General features: G+C 39.3%; 1 protein-coding gene across 2 annotated transcripts in view; it reads right to left on the bottom strand.

Moving 5' to 3' along the window:
• Window positions 1–533: 533 nt before the first annotated feature.
• The window catches only part of RELN (reelin), a 267,668-nt gene continuing 250,804 nt past the window's right edge, over window positions 534–17,397 (bottom strand). Inside the window, exons 54-64 of one of the 2 annotated variants that reach the window (XM_052680833.1) lie at window positions 17,015–17,190; window positions 16,532–16,638; window positions 15,890–16,132; window positions 15,236–15,411; window positions 13,606–13,679; window positions 12,800–12,961; window positions 12,315–12,472; window positions 11,246–11,465; window positions 10,063–10,260; window positions 9,562–9,660; window positions 534–1,659 (exon numbers count right to left, since the gene is read on the bottom strand). In XM_052680833.1, coding sequence (XP_052536793.1) covers window positions 1,563–1,659; window positions 9,562–9,660; window positions 10,063–10,260; window positions 11,246–11,465; window positions 12,315–12,472; window positions 12,800–12,961; window positions 13,606–13,679; window positions 15,236–15,411; window positions 15,890–16,132; window positions 16,532–16,638; window positions 17,015–17,190 — 1,710 coding nt within the window. In that variant the 3' untranslated portion in view covers window positions 534–1,562. The other variant, XM_052680834.1, reaches the window with a different exon arrangement.

The raw sequence follows: 17,397 nt of genomic DNA, 5'->3' as shown, positions 1-17,397 counted from the left end.
TTGTATCTCAGAAAACATTTCATAACTGCAACACAATTAATCAAGGCCTGCCATATATGTAATCTCTAATACTGTGTGAAGAAATAGTGGCTTCTATCTCTTTTGAACCAGGCCCTTTTTGTGCTGTGTGGTACTCAGAGCTTGGAAACACCAATTTGCACCAGTATCTGTCCTCAGACTTGTGCCATATTTTCATCCTGAATGGTATTATGCTTGGACAAAGCTGTGAGGTGTAAACTGATGCTGTTGGTGCACGACACCTCTGTGTTGGGCTTGAAGATAAAGAAAAGTCAGTGTGTATATTGGTCCATGGTCCCATTTCATTCCTTGCACTGGGACAAGCTCCAGCAAGCCTGGGAAGATCTCTCTGTTTGCCTCTGCAGATACTGCTGTTTTCAAAGTGATGTCATGTACTAAGTACATATTTTTAAAAATACCATCAATATTTGTATTGCAGTCTAGATAGCTAGTAAAAGAATTTGGTTTATGATTTCTTGGAAAGCCTACACGGCTCGACAAGTCTAACATCAGAGTTGTTTGTTGACATTATTTTTATTGAAGCATGGATCTTTAGCTTGGTTCACCATAAAGTGAAGCATTTTATTTATGATAATAGACAGTTTAGGGCTATAGGGGCATTATAACGTTGCTGGTGTAAATACAACCTTATCAGAAGATACAAACATGACCCGCAAGAGAAACAAACACCTAAGAGAACACAATGAAACGTTCACTGTTTACAAATCACTTCATTACTACAGACATCAAATGGCAGTTACTGTAAGTAAATCAGTTGCAGAGAACTGACTACATTTAGAGAAGGAAAGGGAACTTCTGTTTGGGGCTTCATCCACAACTGCTTAGTAGAAAAAGGTTTCATGTCAAGCATTCTTTTTTTATCCACAAAACAATGCTAACCAACAGACATATAAAAGAATAGGACTGAAAGATATCAACGTCTTTACAACTACTTTTGCAATTATCTTCTTGATTAGGTACTTTGATTTTTTAATACACTTTGTCAGAAGGTAAATAGCCCAAAAGTCAGCAGCAAAAATATTACAACAACAAAACAAGTAAATACAGTGCCAATGTGTCATTTTGTAGAATACAAAGAGGACAAACAATGATAACTTAATCATATAAAATGACACAGAGCTGAAATACAGTGCACTTAAATACCTATGTGACAAAAAATGTTAAATTCTGTACTTAGTATGTACGTTCTTAAACATAAAATCTGAAAAGTCTTTGTGCTTAAACTTTTTTTCCTGTTAAACAGAATTAGTTGCTTACTTCCAATACTGCCACTGTAACTGATATTACAACAGATCACAATTTTCACAGACACGTCAACATTAAAACATTTACCTATGAGAAAATAAGTCACTTCTCATTAGTTCACAGTGCGAAAAAGTGGTGTACACTCCGTCTTGAGAAAGGCTTTCAGTTATTCATCAAGCCAGTTGCAGAAAAGTCCTGAAACCAGATGCAGTGCTAGGTTCAAAGAATGGAAAGCAACACATCACATGTTGGGAGGAAAAAATAAATTTCTCATTTCTTCATGGATATCGTCTAAGTGACCTTCGTCTTCTGTTGTAGAAATGCCTGAGCCCATGTTGCCGTGAAAAATTCATCATGTAATTTTGTTTGCGAGTGCTGTTAAAATCAAAGGGCGAGGGGAGGAAGAGAAGAATGTCAGTTTGTTATTGGTACTTAAATTGCTTCTGGAGCAATGAGCTAGTGGGACAGATTCTGCTTGCTTCTTGCATAATTTTTGAAGCGCGTAAAGTAGCGTAAAGCACATCCTTGGTACAACAAGGTACAAAGCAATCGAGAATCTGTCCCACTTTGCTTTTTATTTACTGTTCATTATCTTGGGGAAAGGTTAAGAGCTTTCAGCTAATTAAAGCTTGAGCTGTCTGGGGCCATATTCACTAAAGCTTCATGCACTTCATACCCTCTCAATACAGCGTGTTTCTCTATTGCAGTCTTATACTCCAGTCACCTTCTGTCTCAGAATATCGGTTGCTGTATCTTGAGAACAGAGGAAAAGCTTTACTTTGTTATCTTCCACCTTTACCACAGAGAAAAAGAAGTATAATGCTTTTATGCAGATTTTATATTTCCCTCCCTTGTACTCCTCGTCTCAAATTGGAAAAAGATCTGGGAAGTCTGCATCATTACATGGGAAGAAACCAGGCAGGAGACTGCATCCTGACTGAAGGAGAGACACGTGTTCACACCTGTGTGGAGAAGAATCATCTCATCTTGTTTAGGTTTCTGCTTCTACTGAGGGAAGAAAGAGCCATGAGAGGGCAGCAGCGCACAAGACTGCTCAGCCTGGGGTTCGGTGCCTGAAACCTAATGCCAAAGGGCTGGATCCTACCTTCAGGTAGGTTGTCATCTGTGAGTTTTCCCAGTCCATAAAGAGTAAATGCACATGCTGTAACTGATTACACATTCAAGTGCATGAGCTTATTTTTAGTGAATATGGCCCTTAGGAAAAAGAAATAATTGCATGCTTTGCAAAATAAGTATGATCCTCCAAAGGCAAAGATACCTTATGCTTTGTACCATGACAATGTCATCTACAAAAACATGTGTAACAAAATTATACCCTTTTCAACAGCTAATCTAGAATCTCAATGATAAAATTAAATAAAAGCAATTGTGTCAAAATGTAGAATGTAAGCTGCCCATAAATTGCAAGCTGTCTCCCAGCTAGTTTGAAAATTTCTTCATCCAATTTTATGAAAAAACAAAACTTTTTTTTTTTTTTTTTCCCCCTGGAATGTACATACAAGAATGAAACAAGCCCAGCTCCCGATGACAGTGGATGCATCCAACACAACTTTTTGCACTCTTGTTTAAGTTAGTGCTCTAGAGCATTTGAGTTTGACTTGTCCTTGAATTTCACATGAATTTTTCAATTGAAAAGTTCTGTGCTAATTTGTAAGTTATGAGTGAGAGAGTGACAGTGGTCAGTTTGTATGCTTCTAACGCTACTTGGTAGCTTAAGTGCAAAGAAGCACCAAAGGCCAGCGTTTATTCTAATCATACTCTGTGCAGCATCACCCTCAGTGCGCTCAGTGGCCCACACCAACCCCAGCTGGCCTTGCTGCGGGCACGTGGCACAGAACGGAGCCTGGCGACGTGTCTGGCTGAAACATTCGCCCCTTTTGGAATTAGTTAAATTCAGGGCTGAGCGCGGCCGTGAGATCCTCAGCGTGGTCACAAAACCCCTCGAGCAGCCCGGCACAAGGAGTTGCTGTCCTTGGTCCTGGCCCCACGTGATACCCTGCTGCCTTTCACTGCTCTCATTCAGCTGCAGCTCAACAGAGGTTTTCACCATTTTGGACGCTTCTAGGTATGCCTGGCCTATATTTCACTTGCAGAGCCTAACCATTTTGTAACTGGCACGCATGTTGTGATGAGGACATTTAAAACTATGAACAAACACAAAAACGATGAAAAGAAAAGGAAAAGAAATACATGAGAAAAGGAATAAAGGGTTACCTACATTTTAAAAGTGATTGTTTTTTAATGTATATTCAGTCTGCTTTAGTTATTGTATGAGATGATCAAGATGTTACAAACAAAGAAAATATACATTCCTCATCTTGCATGGAACACCGCAGCATCGCAATGTGTGAGGAACAAGAAAAATCTAAACTCCCAAGAACTAAATGCTTTGGGTTTTTTGCTTGTACTGGTGTGGTTCAAACTTGTTCTTTCCAAAGGCTGAGGTAGGCTTCTCAACTGCTGGATTGGATGCTACATACATAAAAACTTCATGTCTGCCATAGAAAGCAGCATGGTTTTCACTCTTGTTAGAGATAAATTGGTGTATCCTATACAATACAGTACAGTATCGTATTGTAGGTGTAGGCTGATATTCACAAAATAAGTCTATATTAATTTCTCTCTGTATTGATTTCTATATATATTCTCTGAATTAATTTTACTGGTAGAAGAAAAAGCACTGGATTACAGAGACTTGTAGCACAGTTTATGAGGAGGAGCCACTGGCTCTTTAGCAGATCATTCTGTCTACTGGATATTTTCTAGAGCATTGTCTGATCTAAAGCCTGCAATTTAAAATTTGTGAAAATAGGACATAGCCAAATTCAGTTAAAAAATAAAAAAATGCAGTGAAAAATTAATTTATCTAACGTCACTTATTTTTTTCACATTTTTCTCATTTTTAATGTTTTTCTTTTTGATTGACAGGGCATGGTAGGAACCAAACAGAAGCAAAAATATTTGGATAACAAAGCCAAAACTGAAAGAAAAACTGTAAAGGCATGGTCTCAGGGCTACAGTTCTGCTGAAATTTGTGGCAGAATTACAGATTATTCATTAGGAGAGTCAAAAGAAAAGCGATGTGATCATTGGCTCTAGTGAGATCAAGACTTGAACCCACAGCTCAGTCATGGTGTTGGCTACTAGTATCTAACTGTGGCAGCACACAGCAGCATAGCTACAAGTAACAAGAACTACCAGGCGCCATCTTACTGTGTGTCCGAGAGACATGGGTGCCCAGGCACCAGACAGATTCACTGACACCTGGCCAAGGCTTCTGCTCTGTAGCCATTAATTAGAGAAAAAAGTGGGAATTCCCCCTTGGAGCTGAGAGGTTGCCCATGCGATAGGATGGGGGCCCTCCGTTTGTACAGCTTATTGTGCTGCAGCTCCAGTAAAACTGCCATTGTCCAGCGGTGAGATGCTGAAAACCTTTGGCTAACGTTAGCTACCCCTGATACACCCTGGGGCAGAGCTGCAGGATCAGGGCCCTAGAGAGCTGTGTGGCACATCTCAGAGAACACAAAGGATTTTCCATGGACCCATCACCCACAAAACTTTGTCAAAGTACTGTAGCTGTAGCAGCAAGTTATATTGCATATCGATTCAGGGAAAGTACTTACCTTATTCTAGTGTAAAACCAATGACAGCAAACAATGAAATACAACACAAGTTAGAAAATGCCTTTCAATGCATGCAGCACTGTGATTAGTCATAAAACCCTGATGAGGTTTAGAGGCAATATAGGATTTTTCATCTCTTTTGAAAATAAAAATTGAACAAATTATTTCCTGATATTTCAAATCAATGCTTACATTTTTATTTTCTATAAAATTCAGCATGCACTTTTTAGAAACATAATAAAAATGTCATAAAAGCACAGACTGCATCAGATTAAATTTGGCATAAATGTTGTGAATATTCAGATAATTACCTAATGTTTTAGTATTTCTGTTCTCTGTTATGACTATGTTTGTACTTTAATTTCAATGCATTTTTCAAATAATTGCTTTTTATTAAAAAATAAAGTAGATGAAAATGCTTTTCCACATAAACACTCTTTGCTAGAGCTGGGATATATTATTTGTATTTTAATGTTGCAAAATAAGGATAAGCATCCTTTGCACCAAATACAACTGAGTTCCTCACTAAATCATTTGTGCCAAAAGTGTGAGAATATCTTGACAATGAAGAGCATGGAGTGATGGCCATGGAGGGATTTGTTCTGTTTCCCAACAATTAACCATAATACAGTAGGGTGTGTAATATTACTTGCATTCATTGCACAGCTCCAATTCCCATGGATTACATCATGAGTTTTGGGGTACAAAGAAAGCAACAGCAGACCATTAGTATTCAGTTTATCATTGTTCTTTTATTCTCAATATCTTTTATCAGAATTCAGATTTGAAGAAGTCAATAAAGGCCTTCCCTATATACAAAGAAATGGCAGTTCAAGTGCACATGCAGAGAAGGGAGTGGTATCTGTGCAGCAGACAGGCTGTGAGCTCTCCTTCGAGCGAGGAACAAGGTGCAGATGAAATGCAGAGTTGGAAATGGGCTGTTCTTAGGGCAGAAATGCAGGGACACAAAAAAACACTCTGAAGTCTGGAGTAAAATACATTTTTTTTATCCTAAGAAGAGCCACAGTCATGGAGTCACGTGAAGGTTGTGCCCAAAGCTTTCTTTACAGCTGCAGAGAAAAAATGTGGCACTAAAAAGGAATTATCAGCACTAGCTCTAAAGGGACCTCTTGCTAACTAATATCTTCTTCCATCACATGATACATATCAACCGTTATTAAAATTAGTTGGCCAATGGTTAGTTGGCAAGATCAATTTAATGTACCCCATATTCAAAGCAGGTACTGCGTTAGAAAGAGGTGCTCAATGTGAGCACTATTTGCAGCTGCAGTACAGCATTAAAAATACTGCTTTTCAATGAGCGATTCAAATAATCAGTTAAAAAGTGGGGTGATTCTAAGGAATGTACAAAAGCACTCATCCATTTCTTATCATCACTATCTATTTTGCATGGACAAATCATCTGCAGGCTATTTTTCCCCCCAGCAAAAAAAAGGAAGCAAATAGATTGCTTTCTGAAAATGTGTTTGCTGGTAAGAGGAGGATGTTCCTTGATTCAGAAATCAATTAGACTGAACAGTGCTGTGACACTGGCTGTGTATCACCAGTGGGCTGCATCTGTGCTACAGCGTGGCAGTGGGGCTCATGACAGAATTAATTTCAAATCTCTGCGTAGCTAAGAGGTGAGGCATGTAAAAAGGTATCACATAGTTGTCCCTGGGTGGACAGTCTCTGGGGAGGACTGTAAGGAGGAGCACAGATATTCCTCACATCAACTGGGGAATAAAATCATGAAAAGCCTGGGTAGTACTACAAGCCTACTGACCCGCTCTACCTGCAGCAGGTGCTTTCCTTACTTGCCTTCCTACTCCAGCCCATAGTCTGCCCAAGATGAGCACAGCTAACTTGCCCTCGGGCTGAGGGAAAGCTGGCAGAGCTCTGCACACTGCTGGGTCTGCAGACAGCCAAGCCAAAGAGGTACAGGGAATATGGGAGAATGTTTGTGATTCTTCCACTACTCTCTGGGCTGACAAGATGAGTTGTATGGAAAACAAGAGATTTCCCTGTGGCCAAAACCACACCTCCAGTTACAGGTCAGCTTCTTGCTATAATGCCACACAGGTATCTGCTGTGGTGACATGGGTTCATAGAGCACAAACAAGCATGAAACCCACACCATCTGTGAGCAGACCTCACACGGGGCCAAAGAGGATAATCTACATGGTGGCCAGAGGGGTGCATGCGCGTGTACATCAGCTGGAGTCCTCAGGTGGGTGGAGGTGTGGCAAGGTTATGAGGGGACAGAGAGCAGGCTGTGTAGGAAATAGAGCACCAACACCTCCCAGAGCCAGGGGTGTTCCTGCCCTTCTGAGTCAAGGTCACAAGGCCAGCAGAGGTAATTTCCAGTTTGAGAACCACAGAAGTTTCTTAAAGTATTTCAGTTTTAAGAAAAATAAGCCAGGCAGAAACTTACTGACTCCCTATAAAATCAATGGAAAATTACATTATGACATCACCCTGCTAAATGATTTTAGTCCAGGCCATGCCTCTCTGCTGTAGGTGAAGAGGAGAACACACTGCCTCCTCTCTAGATGGAGAGCTGACTCAGTGAGTCAGCATGTTTGCCCCAGGGCTGGTGGAGTTTCTGTGCCTGGGGAGACATTTCCAGCACCTTCATTTCTAAACCTTTGTTGTTGTTTTTTGGTGGGGTTTTTTTGGTGTTATGGTTTTTGTTTTTTTTTTCCCTCCCCAATTCCTTTCCAGTTTAAATTGAATGAGGAAAAGCACAAGAGAGCAGGCAAGGAAGACTGATGTGTCCAGAAAACAGAAAACCGCTGACATGTTGGTTCTACTCACAGCACTCACAGCATCTTATTTTGTATGTTAGGTACCTTCAGGCCCTCATACTACCAATGGGGAGAGGCAGAGAGACTGGCAGTGGCAAAGCATCTGATGCTTGGAAGCTCAAGCTGCCTCTGATGAGTTTTTCTAAGATGATTCTTCTTCCTTGTCCACTTTTTTCTATTTCTTACAACCATTGAAAATCCAGAGATTAAGGCCCACACTGATCATTGGAAAGTGAAGCAATATTAAGAATTAAAGCTAAGTCCTATCATTGTGATTCAGGACATGTTTTAACACAGCTGGTAGCCCTGGTGTGTACAAGATCAGCTAGAGCTAGTACTAACAGACAGAATTCCATTCCATCATAAAACAAATCTTATGATTGAATTGTCACAACTCAGTTCCTCTGTTTTGTTTATAACCCGGCAATTTCATCATCAAAGTTCTTCAGAATTTAGCCTAGAATTCCTTATTATAAATCTATCACACTCCTACTTGTGCTTCCCAGGTTAATGGGTAACATTAGTCTCTATTTTTTCCCCACGATTATTCTCTTTTTATTTTATTTTAATTGCAAGGCAGAAAGAAACTGAAATATTTCATAACCAGCAGTTCTCTTATCTACGGTTTCTTGAACACTATGAACCTCCTGCAGGTTTATGATTTTTCCTGTCTTAAATGGGGCAGCATCCTACAGCCACTGATTAAATAAGGCAGGAATCACATCCATTCCTTTGTTCCTTCAAGCTTTAAGCTTAATGTTATGGAAGCAGCGCCCAGCAGGGTGTAAAAGCAGCAGAGCGTGTGCAGTTACTCAGTGTTGGGACCAGTTTGGCTTGGGGTTGATATGAGTGCCATGCAAGCTGGTGCTGCTTGGTGGAAAGAAGTACAGGGCGAACTAGCAATCAGATAATCCACTTTTCTACTATTACAAAATGTTACTTGCAGTTTCTCTGCTAATTCAGATTTAAAGACAAAAACCTTATAATTACACATTCTGGATGCTATTCATGCCTGATGTCTCATTGTTGGTTTGTAAATTATTCAATAAAAGGAACGTTTGAACCTATCTATGGAGCAGGCACGCCTCTCTCTGCCAACCACTGTCAGCGATGAGTTCCCGCCAGTGAAGCCACTAGCATTTCACTTCTACTGGAACTAAATTGTTAGAGAAAAAGCAGGTCATCTCTTCGTGACGTAACACAGGAAAATGGGTTAGCTGCGAGCGGAACCCATCTCAATAGTGGGAGAACCAGGAGGGTGAAGACACTTTACTTGGTAAAATCTTGACAAGGGGATGAATATATCTCGGACCATAGGAACCTGATATAGTGAACCCTGTTTCTGAACAGTATCCTTCTTACTAAAAAAGGAAATGAATAAGGCATTAGTTGCTAATGCAAATTTTTCAGAGGCACAACAACATTACTCTGTGCAAAGAGCAATACAGCAGACTCTTGTATCTTTGAAAGGATATAAATCAGCCTTGCATGGCAGCACACTATTGAACAGAAATATCCTTTTTTTTATGCTCCAGCACAATATATCTCACAGTCATTGCTACACTACAGGAACACACAAACACTTGGTGGTGATAAAGCCCCACTTTCCCTCCTGTGTTTTTCCATGAGGCACAACACCTATCCCTGCTGTGCCACATATTTCATTGCCATCTTAGCTGCTGCTGGTTGCAGTCAGGGCAAAGCATTAGCAAAGACTGATTCTCAAAGGTCTCCCTGGACCAAAGTGATTCTTACTGAGCTTAACACTTGTGCCATGCTGGAGGTATTTCTGAGATGGGGTGGGATGGGGTGAAGCTGATACTCACAGGACGACTTCTACGTGGTCCAAAGCCCACTGATCATGACCTGTTCCGTTGTGACGGGGCTGCCACCAGCGCAGTAAGACTCCTTTCATTCGTGCCTCCCTGTCGTCACAAACACAAGAGCCTGTGAGAGCTCCAGACTACAAAGGCTTACACTTCTCTGTCTCCCCCCAAGAGGTACTGAGAGCAAAGACAAAGCATTATTTGTACATCCCTAAACACCAACAGCCTGTAGGCACAAAATATTCAATGGTGAACAATTGCATGCTCAAAAGGAAGAATTAAGCATACTTTCTTCTTATCCTTTAAAAGCATATTATGCTTTTTCCCAAGTATTTAATAAGCACTCTCCTTTCTTTCTTAATCAGCCTTCTGCTTAAACTTCCTTCTTTGCTTACCCTCTCATCAACCTTATTTTTCTTGCAGTGATGCAAAAATAGAGTCTTTCCTACCATAAATGTATCTTGTGCATTTAGACGTAATGAAATGTGACTAGGTACTCACAGGGGAACATTATAAGACACTCTTTGGGCTTGTATAAAGTCCTTTGGCTGATGCTGTGCAATTACTTGCCATGTAATTCCATTATTTACACTGTATTGGAGAAGCACTGCCTTGTCTACAGTGTTAGGATCACTTAGATTGGTATTGCAGCTGTCTGTTTGCGAAATGCTTCCAATTTGCAAAACGAACATGATTTTGCTGTAAAACAGAGAGAAAAGGGATTGTCAATATGCAAAAAAGTATCCAGACAAGAACAATTGTACTTCCAGGTATATTGCAGTTATTAAAAAATTTCAGGATTCTCAAGAATCATTTCTTTTAATATGTAAAATAAGTTTTCTCACATCTAAAGCACAGCTCCTCTTTCAAAGTAATAATTTGCTGTGTACAGCATATTTCCATATATTTGAAGACAATAGATCCAATTTTACAATGTACCTGCAGTCAAATGAGGTATACAAATAGATCATGCAAGTGACTGTATGAAATGCTAAAAAGGGCAAATAAAAGTTGAACAAAGTACTGAAAGGATTTCAAATGTTCTACCTAGGCATTCAAATAAGAAACAAGGAGTCTGATTTATATCTGGCCCATTTGCTGATTCACTCTGCTTCTAATAATTCTTTAGACAGTTAAAGACAAAACCAGTCCAGAAAGCTGTCACTCTGTTAAGGGTCAGCACAGACTGGTTACATTTGTTTTTCTGTGGCTAAAGAGATTTAACAGAAGAAAAAGTACTCATTTTCATTTCCAGGTGAATGTAATTTTTTTTGACAACTGAAACAGGAAAATGAGTCCGTAATTACTGATAGCATCTTCACTCATGACTGCCATTGGAGGCACATGCAAACGTGGCATTTGTTTTATCAGATCAGGCACTGGTCCAGGCAGTCTGGTATCCGGTCTTTGCCAATGGCTTCATCGTCAGTTCTGGCTTACAAGGCAGCTCTCTGTTGGACATGATGAAAACAGCTGACCTTTTCATTTGACATCGCTTCCTCCTCATTCTATCTCCCAAATCAAAGTCACAAAGCATTCTGTTTATCTGCCAACCACATCTAACTGCATGGTAAAGCCAAATTAGTTTATCCTCTTCAATACTGCCTCACATGGCTCCTCACGCATAGAAAGAATTTCCTTTCTCATGAGCTGCTGAAGGAACATTTTCTGCTCAAAGTATTACCTTGCTCGGGTGAGATCCAGAGGCTTAGTCACAGCTTGTCGTACTTGACATCCATTAAAATAGAGTGAATCTCCATGGGCATAGGGTGCCAGCTGTCCACATCCATTCCCTATCACTCCCCCCTGAATGGTTTCCCAGTTTATTTCAGTGACTCTTTCAGATTCAAAATTATCTTTAATATAACTGGGTAGATCATGGCTAAAAACAGAGCAGTCATCACCTAAAAATGAAACAGCAAAGTTATAAAACACAAAGAAATGAAAATAATTGAGAAAATTCAGTCACAATCCATTGTAGTTACATTCAAGTTAGTGGCTCAATACACAGGGTGACTACAGGCTGAATATGTTTCAGCAAATCCATTAATTGCTGCACAGCATTCATTTTTATGAAACTGAAGCTACCAATCTGTTATTTCTTACAGCAGTACAACTTCAAGGATTGCAATAGAGCTTCCCCCATTTTTCATTGGTGCCAAGATAAGAAACCTCAAATTGATGCTTGAGGGGAAATGTCTTTAAAACTGGGAAGGAATCTGACCTCGTAAAGTTATGAGACTGCCCTGGAAGGCTCTAAACACTTTGGCTCCACTCCCATAAAGCAGTTACGATGTAATGAGGACACTCAGGTGCCATTAGACACGTGCTTATCTGATTGAGGCTTTAGAGTAGAACACCCTTTTGTGATTGTGTGCAGAGCTGAATCTCCCACAGGTGCCATCAATTTCTGGATCCCATGTACACTTCCCCTGGGAGTGACTGCACCCTTGGAAAGAGTAGAAGGCTGAAAGTCATATCTGGGTAAGCAGGTAGCCACCTCCTGGCTTCAGTGAAGATTGAATGGGCTTTAAATACAGTGCCAGACAGCAGAGACTACTGATTCAACCCAGGAAGAATAAATGCAGGCAAGAGCTGTTACCTGCAGCCCTGTCAAATTATGAATTTGAAGTCTGTTACTCAAGCATTCCCATGATGAATTAAGACAGGATATATCACTCTATCTTTTTGTTTAACTTTGGGCTATATTAGACTGCAGCAGTTGTATAAGAAAGAAAATGAAGAAAAGAAACCTTGATATCCTTCATCACAAATGCAAATAGCTCCAGTTGTGCAATATCCTCGACCACTGCAGAGCTTAGGGCATGCTTCCCCAATGTACACGTGGTCAATCGCCCAGCTTTGTTTCTCTAGTTCTTCTCCTTTCTGAATCCACCTGAACTGAGTTGCACTGCAAATATCAAAACCCAAATATGATATTATGATATCTAAAAGTTAAACACATTTATACAGAGAACTTCAAATTTGCCAGCAGAAGATGAAATGAAAAAAAAAAAATTGCATGAGAGAAAGAGCCAGCCTGAATGGGTCGCAACCGTATTATTGGCAGTAGCCTCTTCTATTTAAATAAGCTTTCTTAAAAACATCAGTTTTACATCAGACCTAAATCCGGCAATAAAGAGCACTTTAAATCCACCAGTTGTTCCAAAGCTAACAGTGCCAGTGACACAGCTGACATTTTATAGGCCCACAGTGAGCCGGCCTTTTGGTAGCCTACCTGGAAGAGACATGATCAGGCAGCTGGATGGTTATTCTTTTCCACATGGAGCTGTTGACAGAGTTATAGATGGTAGCTTCATGGAATTGAAATGGGGAGCAGCCAATACTATTAGACGAGGAAGGAAGACAGTGTGTCTGTACGAGCTGCCATGAATCTGTTCTATAAGAAACAAAAAAATTATGTTTTTAGAACTATGGACAGAATAATGAAAAGTCACAACACCACCAGTCTCACTAAACAAATCCAAAGGATTGTCAGCAATAGTTTTTGTACACTTTGTAGCCACAGACAAGAGCTGAGAGGATGAAAGCCTGGTGCAGCCATGGAAGACTTTCCATGCTCTGTATTTACTTACAAGCATTTAAGTACAGAATGTGCCATCAATTTTACAAATTATAATGCATGATTATGCTACAGCACAGTGTTATTACAGAAATAATGTTACTGTTTGTCAGTTAAAGACCAAATCAGAATTAAATAACCTCCACCTGTTTACAGTTTGGTCCTAAATATAAACTCCTGTACAAGACTAAAACAACAGTATCCCATGAATGTGGTTTTCTGTGAACACATTTTTAACAGTAACATGTACATGACTGTAACTGCAAGCTCAGTCAGCATCTGGGATAAATTATAAAGAGAATTTATGGGAGTTATGTACAGAAATCCCAGTGCTTGCAAACAGAATTTGTTCAGATCCTGTTACAAGATGAACATCAAAACAGATGCTTTAATAAATAAAAACCCTTGAAGTTTTTAATTGCACACTATTTTTAAAGTCCATATATTGTGCTCTCATTTACCTTGCATCCTTAGTATACTCCAGCATCACAGAGTGGAGGTCCCCACAAGATGATGCCTCACAGCCAACCACGATCTATAGCACAAATAAAATTGGCAGCTGTAACAAGTCAGGCAGACACTTACTGTGACACATGATGAAGTGTTGCTCTATTTTTTATTTTTTACAGGTTGTATAAAAGAGATTGCAAACTTAGACCTTGGAAAAAAACCATTGAAAGAGGATGGATAACAAAAGACACAGTACTTATGGTACTGCCCAACTGTACCACATTGTTATTTTCAAACAGAATCCTAACACTGATATCCCAAATTTCAAATTAGCCACCTAAACAAACATTGTTTCTGACACACAGAGAGGTGGGCGCGCCTCAGCTTTTGAGAAAGTGAAATACCTAACTTTGTATTAATCGTCCATGAAGTTTTTAAATCATCAAATCATTGACGAGTAATCAAGCCAGTCCAATTCAGAACAGAATTATCCTGCATGTACAAACAAGTAACCATATTTGTGCCACGTTAGAATAGAAAGATTACAGCATCCCTTATGTAGTACTGAAGAGGTAACACAAAGCTAAATTTTAAGTATTTCAAAACCAAAGGGCGGCCATGCATTAGAGCTGCGTTCTTAGTTTAGAAATAAAATCCTTGCTCTGTCTGAGGAAGAGAAAGGAGGAGAGAATCTGGAGAAAAAAACACTTTACTCGGTAATGCGAAAAATTCAATGCTGATGGGTTATCTTAATTTTGCCCTCAAAATAGAGGAAAAAGATGATATGCTGGCTAAAATAAGCAGCAGCTCAGAGGGGTCTTGGCATGCAGTAGAATCTAGCATGTCAGACTCCACTTTTATATAATTTCTTTAAAGACAGCATACTGTGTATAAGTGGTCACAGCAATGCTTTCATGGAGTACATTAGTCAATATAAAATAGGCAACAGTGTTGAGAAAATATTGATTGAAAATAGGAAATCTTGCAGCTGTCTTGTAAAAAAAAAAAAAAAAAAAGCAAGAAAAAAACATAACAAGAAAATAGATAACTATTTTTATGACTTGGCATTCATGTTATTTCTCGGCTCATTTAAGAGATGGTGACTGGGGAAGGACCTAGAACATTTCCGGGCAACAACTACATAAGTATTTTCTTATTGCCACTGACTGTATTCAGAATTCTACCTTAACGAAGTAAAATATCCAGAAATGTTACTCTGATTATTTAGAACAGTGTCCATCACACAAATAAGCAGAGGTGTTCTTCTACTCTGAGCACTTCTGCATTTTTAGTAAACCACCTTGTTTCCAGTCCAATTCTGTGTTGCCTTTTTTCTTTATTCACCAGCTGGAGGGAATTCTGCATGTCTTATATTCTCATCTTAGAAAATAACTCTCACTGTATTGATGATCCAGTGATGTGGGAAGAAAGGGATTAGACTGCCAGTAACCCCCAAAGGATACAGGCAATCAGAATTATCTGTCATTTAGCATTCATGCAACTTTTCAGGTACTCTAATAATTAAAGTCATACTTTATGCATCCAATTGTGCTTCATAGCTGGAAGAAGGAGAATTTCTGGAGAGAAATTAGATGGTTTTTCATTGCATACTTTACACTGTAGAGAGAGAACATTTCTTACTTTAAACTGCATCATGTATCCTGGTTGTATAATGAGCTCCCTGGAGGACAGGATGTTGTGTGTTTTGTCCTTTTTCTTATTTGGCCAGTAGAGATGGAATGAAGGATTTCCACAGAACCCTGCAGTCCTGACTGCATTAGGGTAAAAACTCCAGTTTTCTTCATGAGAGGTGCCTTCTGTTAACATGAGTTAAATGCAATTACTGTGTTGTCTTGGTAAATATCAAGGCTTAGTAATGAATCCACAGAATCACTAGATATAAACACTAAATCTCTGCTCACTGTTGTGACATGCAGTAAGTAAGCTACTAGGAGAAATAGTAAAAACATCAGCTCCAGACAGCTAATTTAAATTTTAAAATAATAGCATTTCAAAAAATATGATCAAATAAAATTTCCCTGTTCAAAAATTTACATGAATTGAGGTGGACTGAAAAAAACACCTTTCTTACAGGTGTACCCATACATTTACACAAACACTCCTGAATTCATGTGCATATATGTATTTACACATCAGGATATAAACAGTAGTTATCTACAACGTGAAAAATTCACATAGCTCAAAAAAAGAGAAAAAGGATGTTTGCAAGTTCACAGGGCTTTTCTCAAATAAAATCACAGCAGACAACGGAATAGCTGTCACAGCCTTTCTTACCATCATCAAACGTATCCACCAGCTGGCTGGGGTTGATCTCTGCTCCACCAATCAGAATGTTATCCAGAGCCCACTGCGCCCGATCAGGGCCTGAAACCACAATCCCGTTGCTGATGGTGAAAGGCTGCCACCACCGCAAGCGGGTTGTGTTGGTCAGAGCATGTTCAGGGAGAAGGATGTAGTCATGCCTGACTGAGATGTATTTTTGGTAATCCATCTCGTGAAGCAAAGTCCAAGTTATTCCTAGAATGAAAAGATGCAGATTTAGTAATAAAAACAAGTGTAAGATAGAATCTTCTAAAAGATTGGAGGGCTATAATAGGAAATCAGGAATAACAGTTACGGTCTTCTAATAAACAAATGTTAACTTTTAAGGGTAGCTGGTGACTGTTATTCATTACAAGAGTAATCTTGTAATTGTATAAAAGCATCAATTGGCTGGAAGCCATTAATTAATAAAATCAAGCAGGAGGATTATGGAAAACTTCCCCCAAGCAATAGATGGAAATTTTAGACAAGAAAATTACCTTTTCAATGAATAACACTCTTAGTGATTTGTATCCTTCTGATAACTTCTCAGATATTTATGGTGTTTGAACACCGAACAAGGCTGTAGTTTAGATGAAACTTAGATGTACTTGCCTCCATCAATGGAATAGTCCAGCAGCACTCCCTCCTTTCTGCAAGTTGGTCTGTGGCATGTTGTCATGTTGTTGTCACTCCCAATTCTTCCCCAGTACTGTAGAAATCTAAGAGTAAATGTAAAGACTTACATCTAGTAGCATACTTCACAGAACTAGAAATTTGCTTTCTGTTAACAGATATGCTGAAAAAGTTTGAAATACAAAAACTTTTACACATGTAACATCAATGTAGAAGTAGAAAAAGGGTTTCAAAAAACATTGTTTTATAATTCCCACTGGAACTCATGGAATTCAACAGACAAACACAATGTCCTCCTTATGGGAAGGACTAACCTCCTGCAATGGTACATGCTGAGGACTGATTAGCCAAGAGCAGCTTGTAGCTGCTGAAGAATTCCCTGAGCTACAAATGGTATTGCCAGCTGCTCTGTGAGTGTTAAAGAGAGTTTAAGAGAATTCCCCATGACATAATATGACATACTTTGCACCCCTCAGGTCCAGATCTTGTGTGACAGCCTGCCTCACAGTTTGACCTCCAAAATACAGAGTTGTGTCTTCTGCTAGAATCCCACACTCAGTACAAGTATTTCCTCCTTCCAAGGACATCCATAAATCTGGCTTAATTTCTTCATTGTCAAAGCGTTCTTTTAGGAAAGTCTGTAACAAAGATATTTAACATAAAGGAAAAGTAGTTATGACCTTAAGCCTTTCTGATGAACAGAGCTGGAACTGAGATTCAAAACATATTTGAAAGGCTCATGAAGATTGTGAAGATTTTTTTTCTCCCAAGTGAATGAGCAGAAGTGAACTGAATTGAATAAACATGCAAATATTTTAGGGCTAGATTTTAACATACTGGGGAGC

Source organism: Tympanuchus pallidicinctus, unplaced genomic scaffold (assembly GCF_026119805.1).
Source record: "Tympanuchus pallidicinctus isolate F22 unplaced genomic scaffold, pur_lepc_1.0 scaffold19, whole genome shotgun sequence".
Taxonomy (NCBI): Eukaryota; Metazoa; Chordata; class Aves; order Galliformes; family Phasianidae; genus Tympanuchus; species Tympanuchus pallidicinctus.
This window is presented reverse-complemented; position numbering and strand designations above follow the sequence as displayed.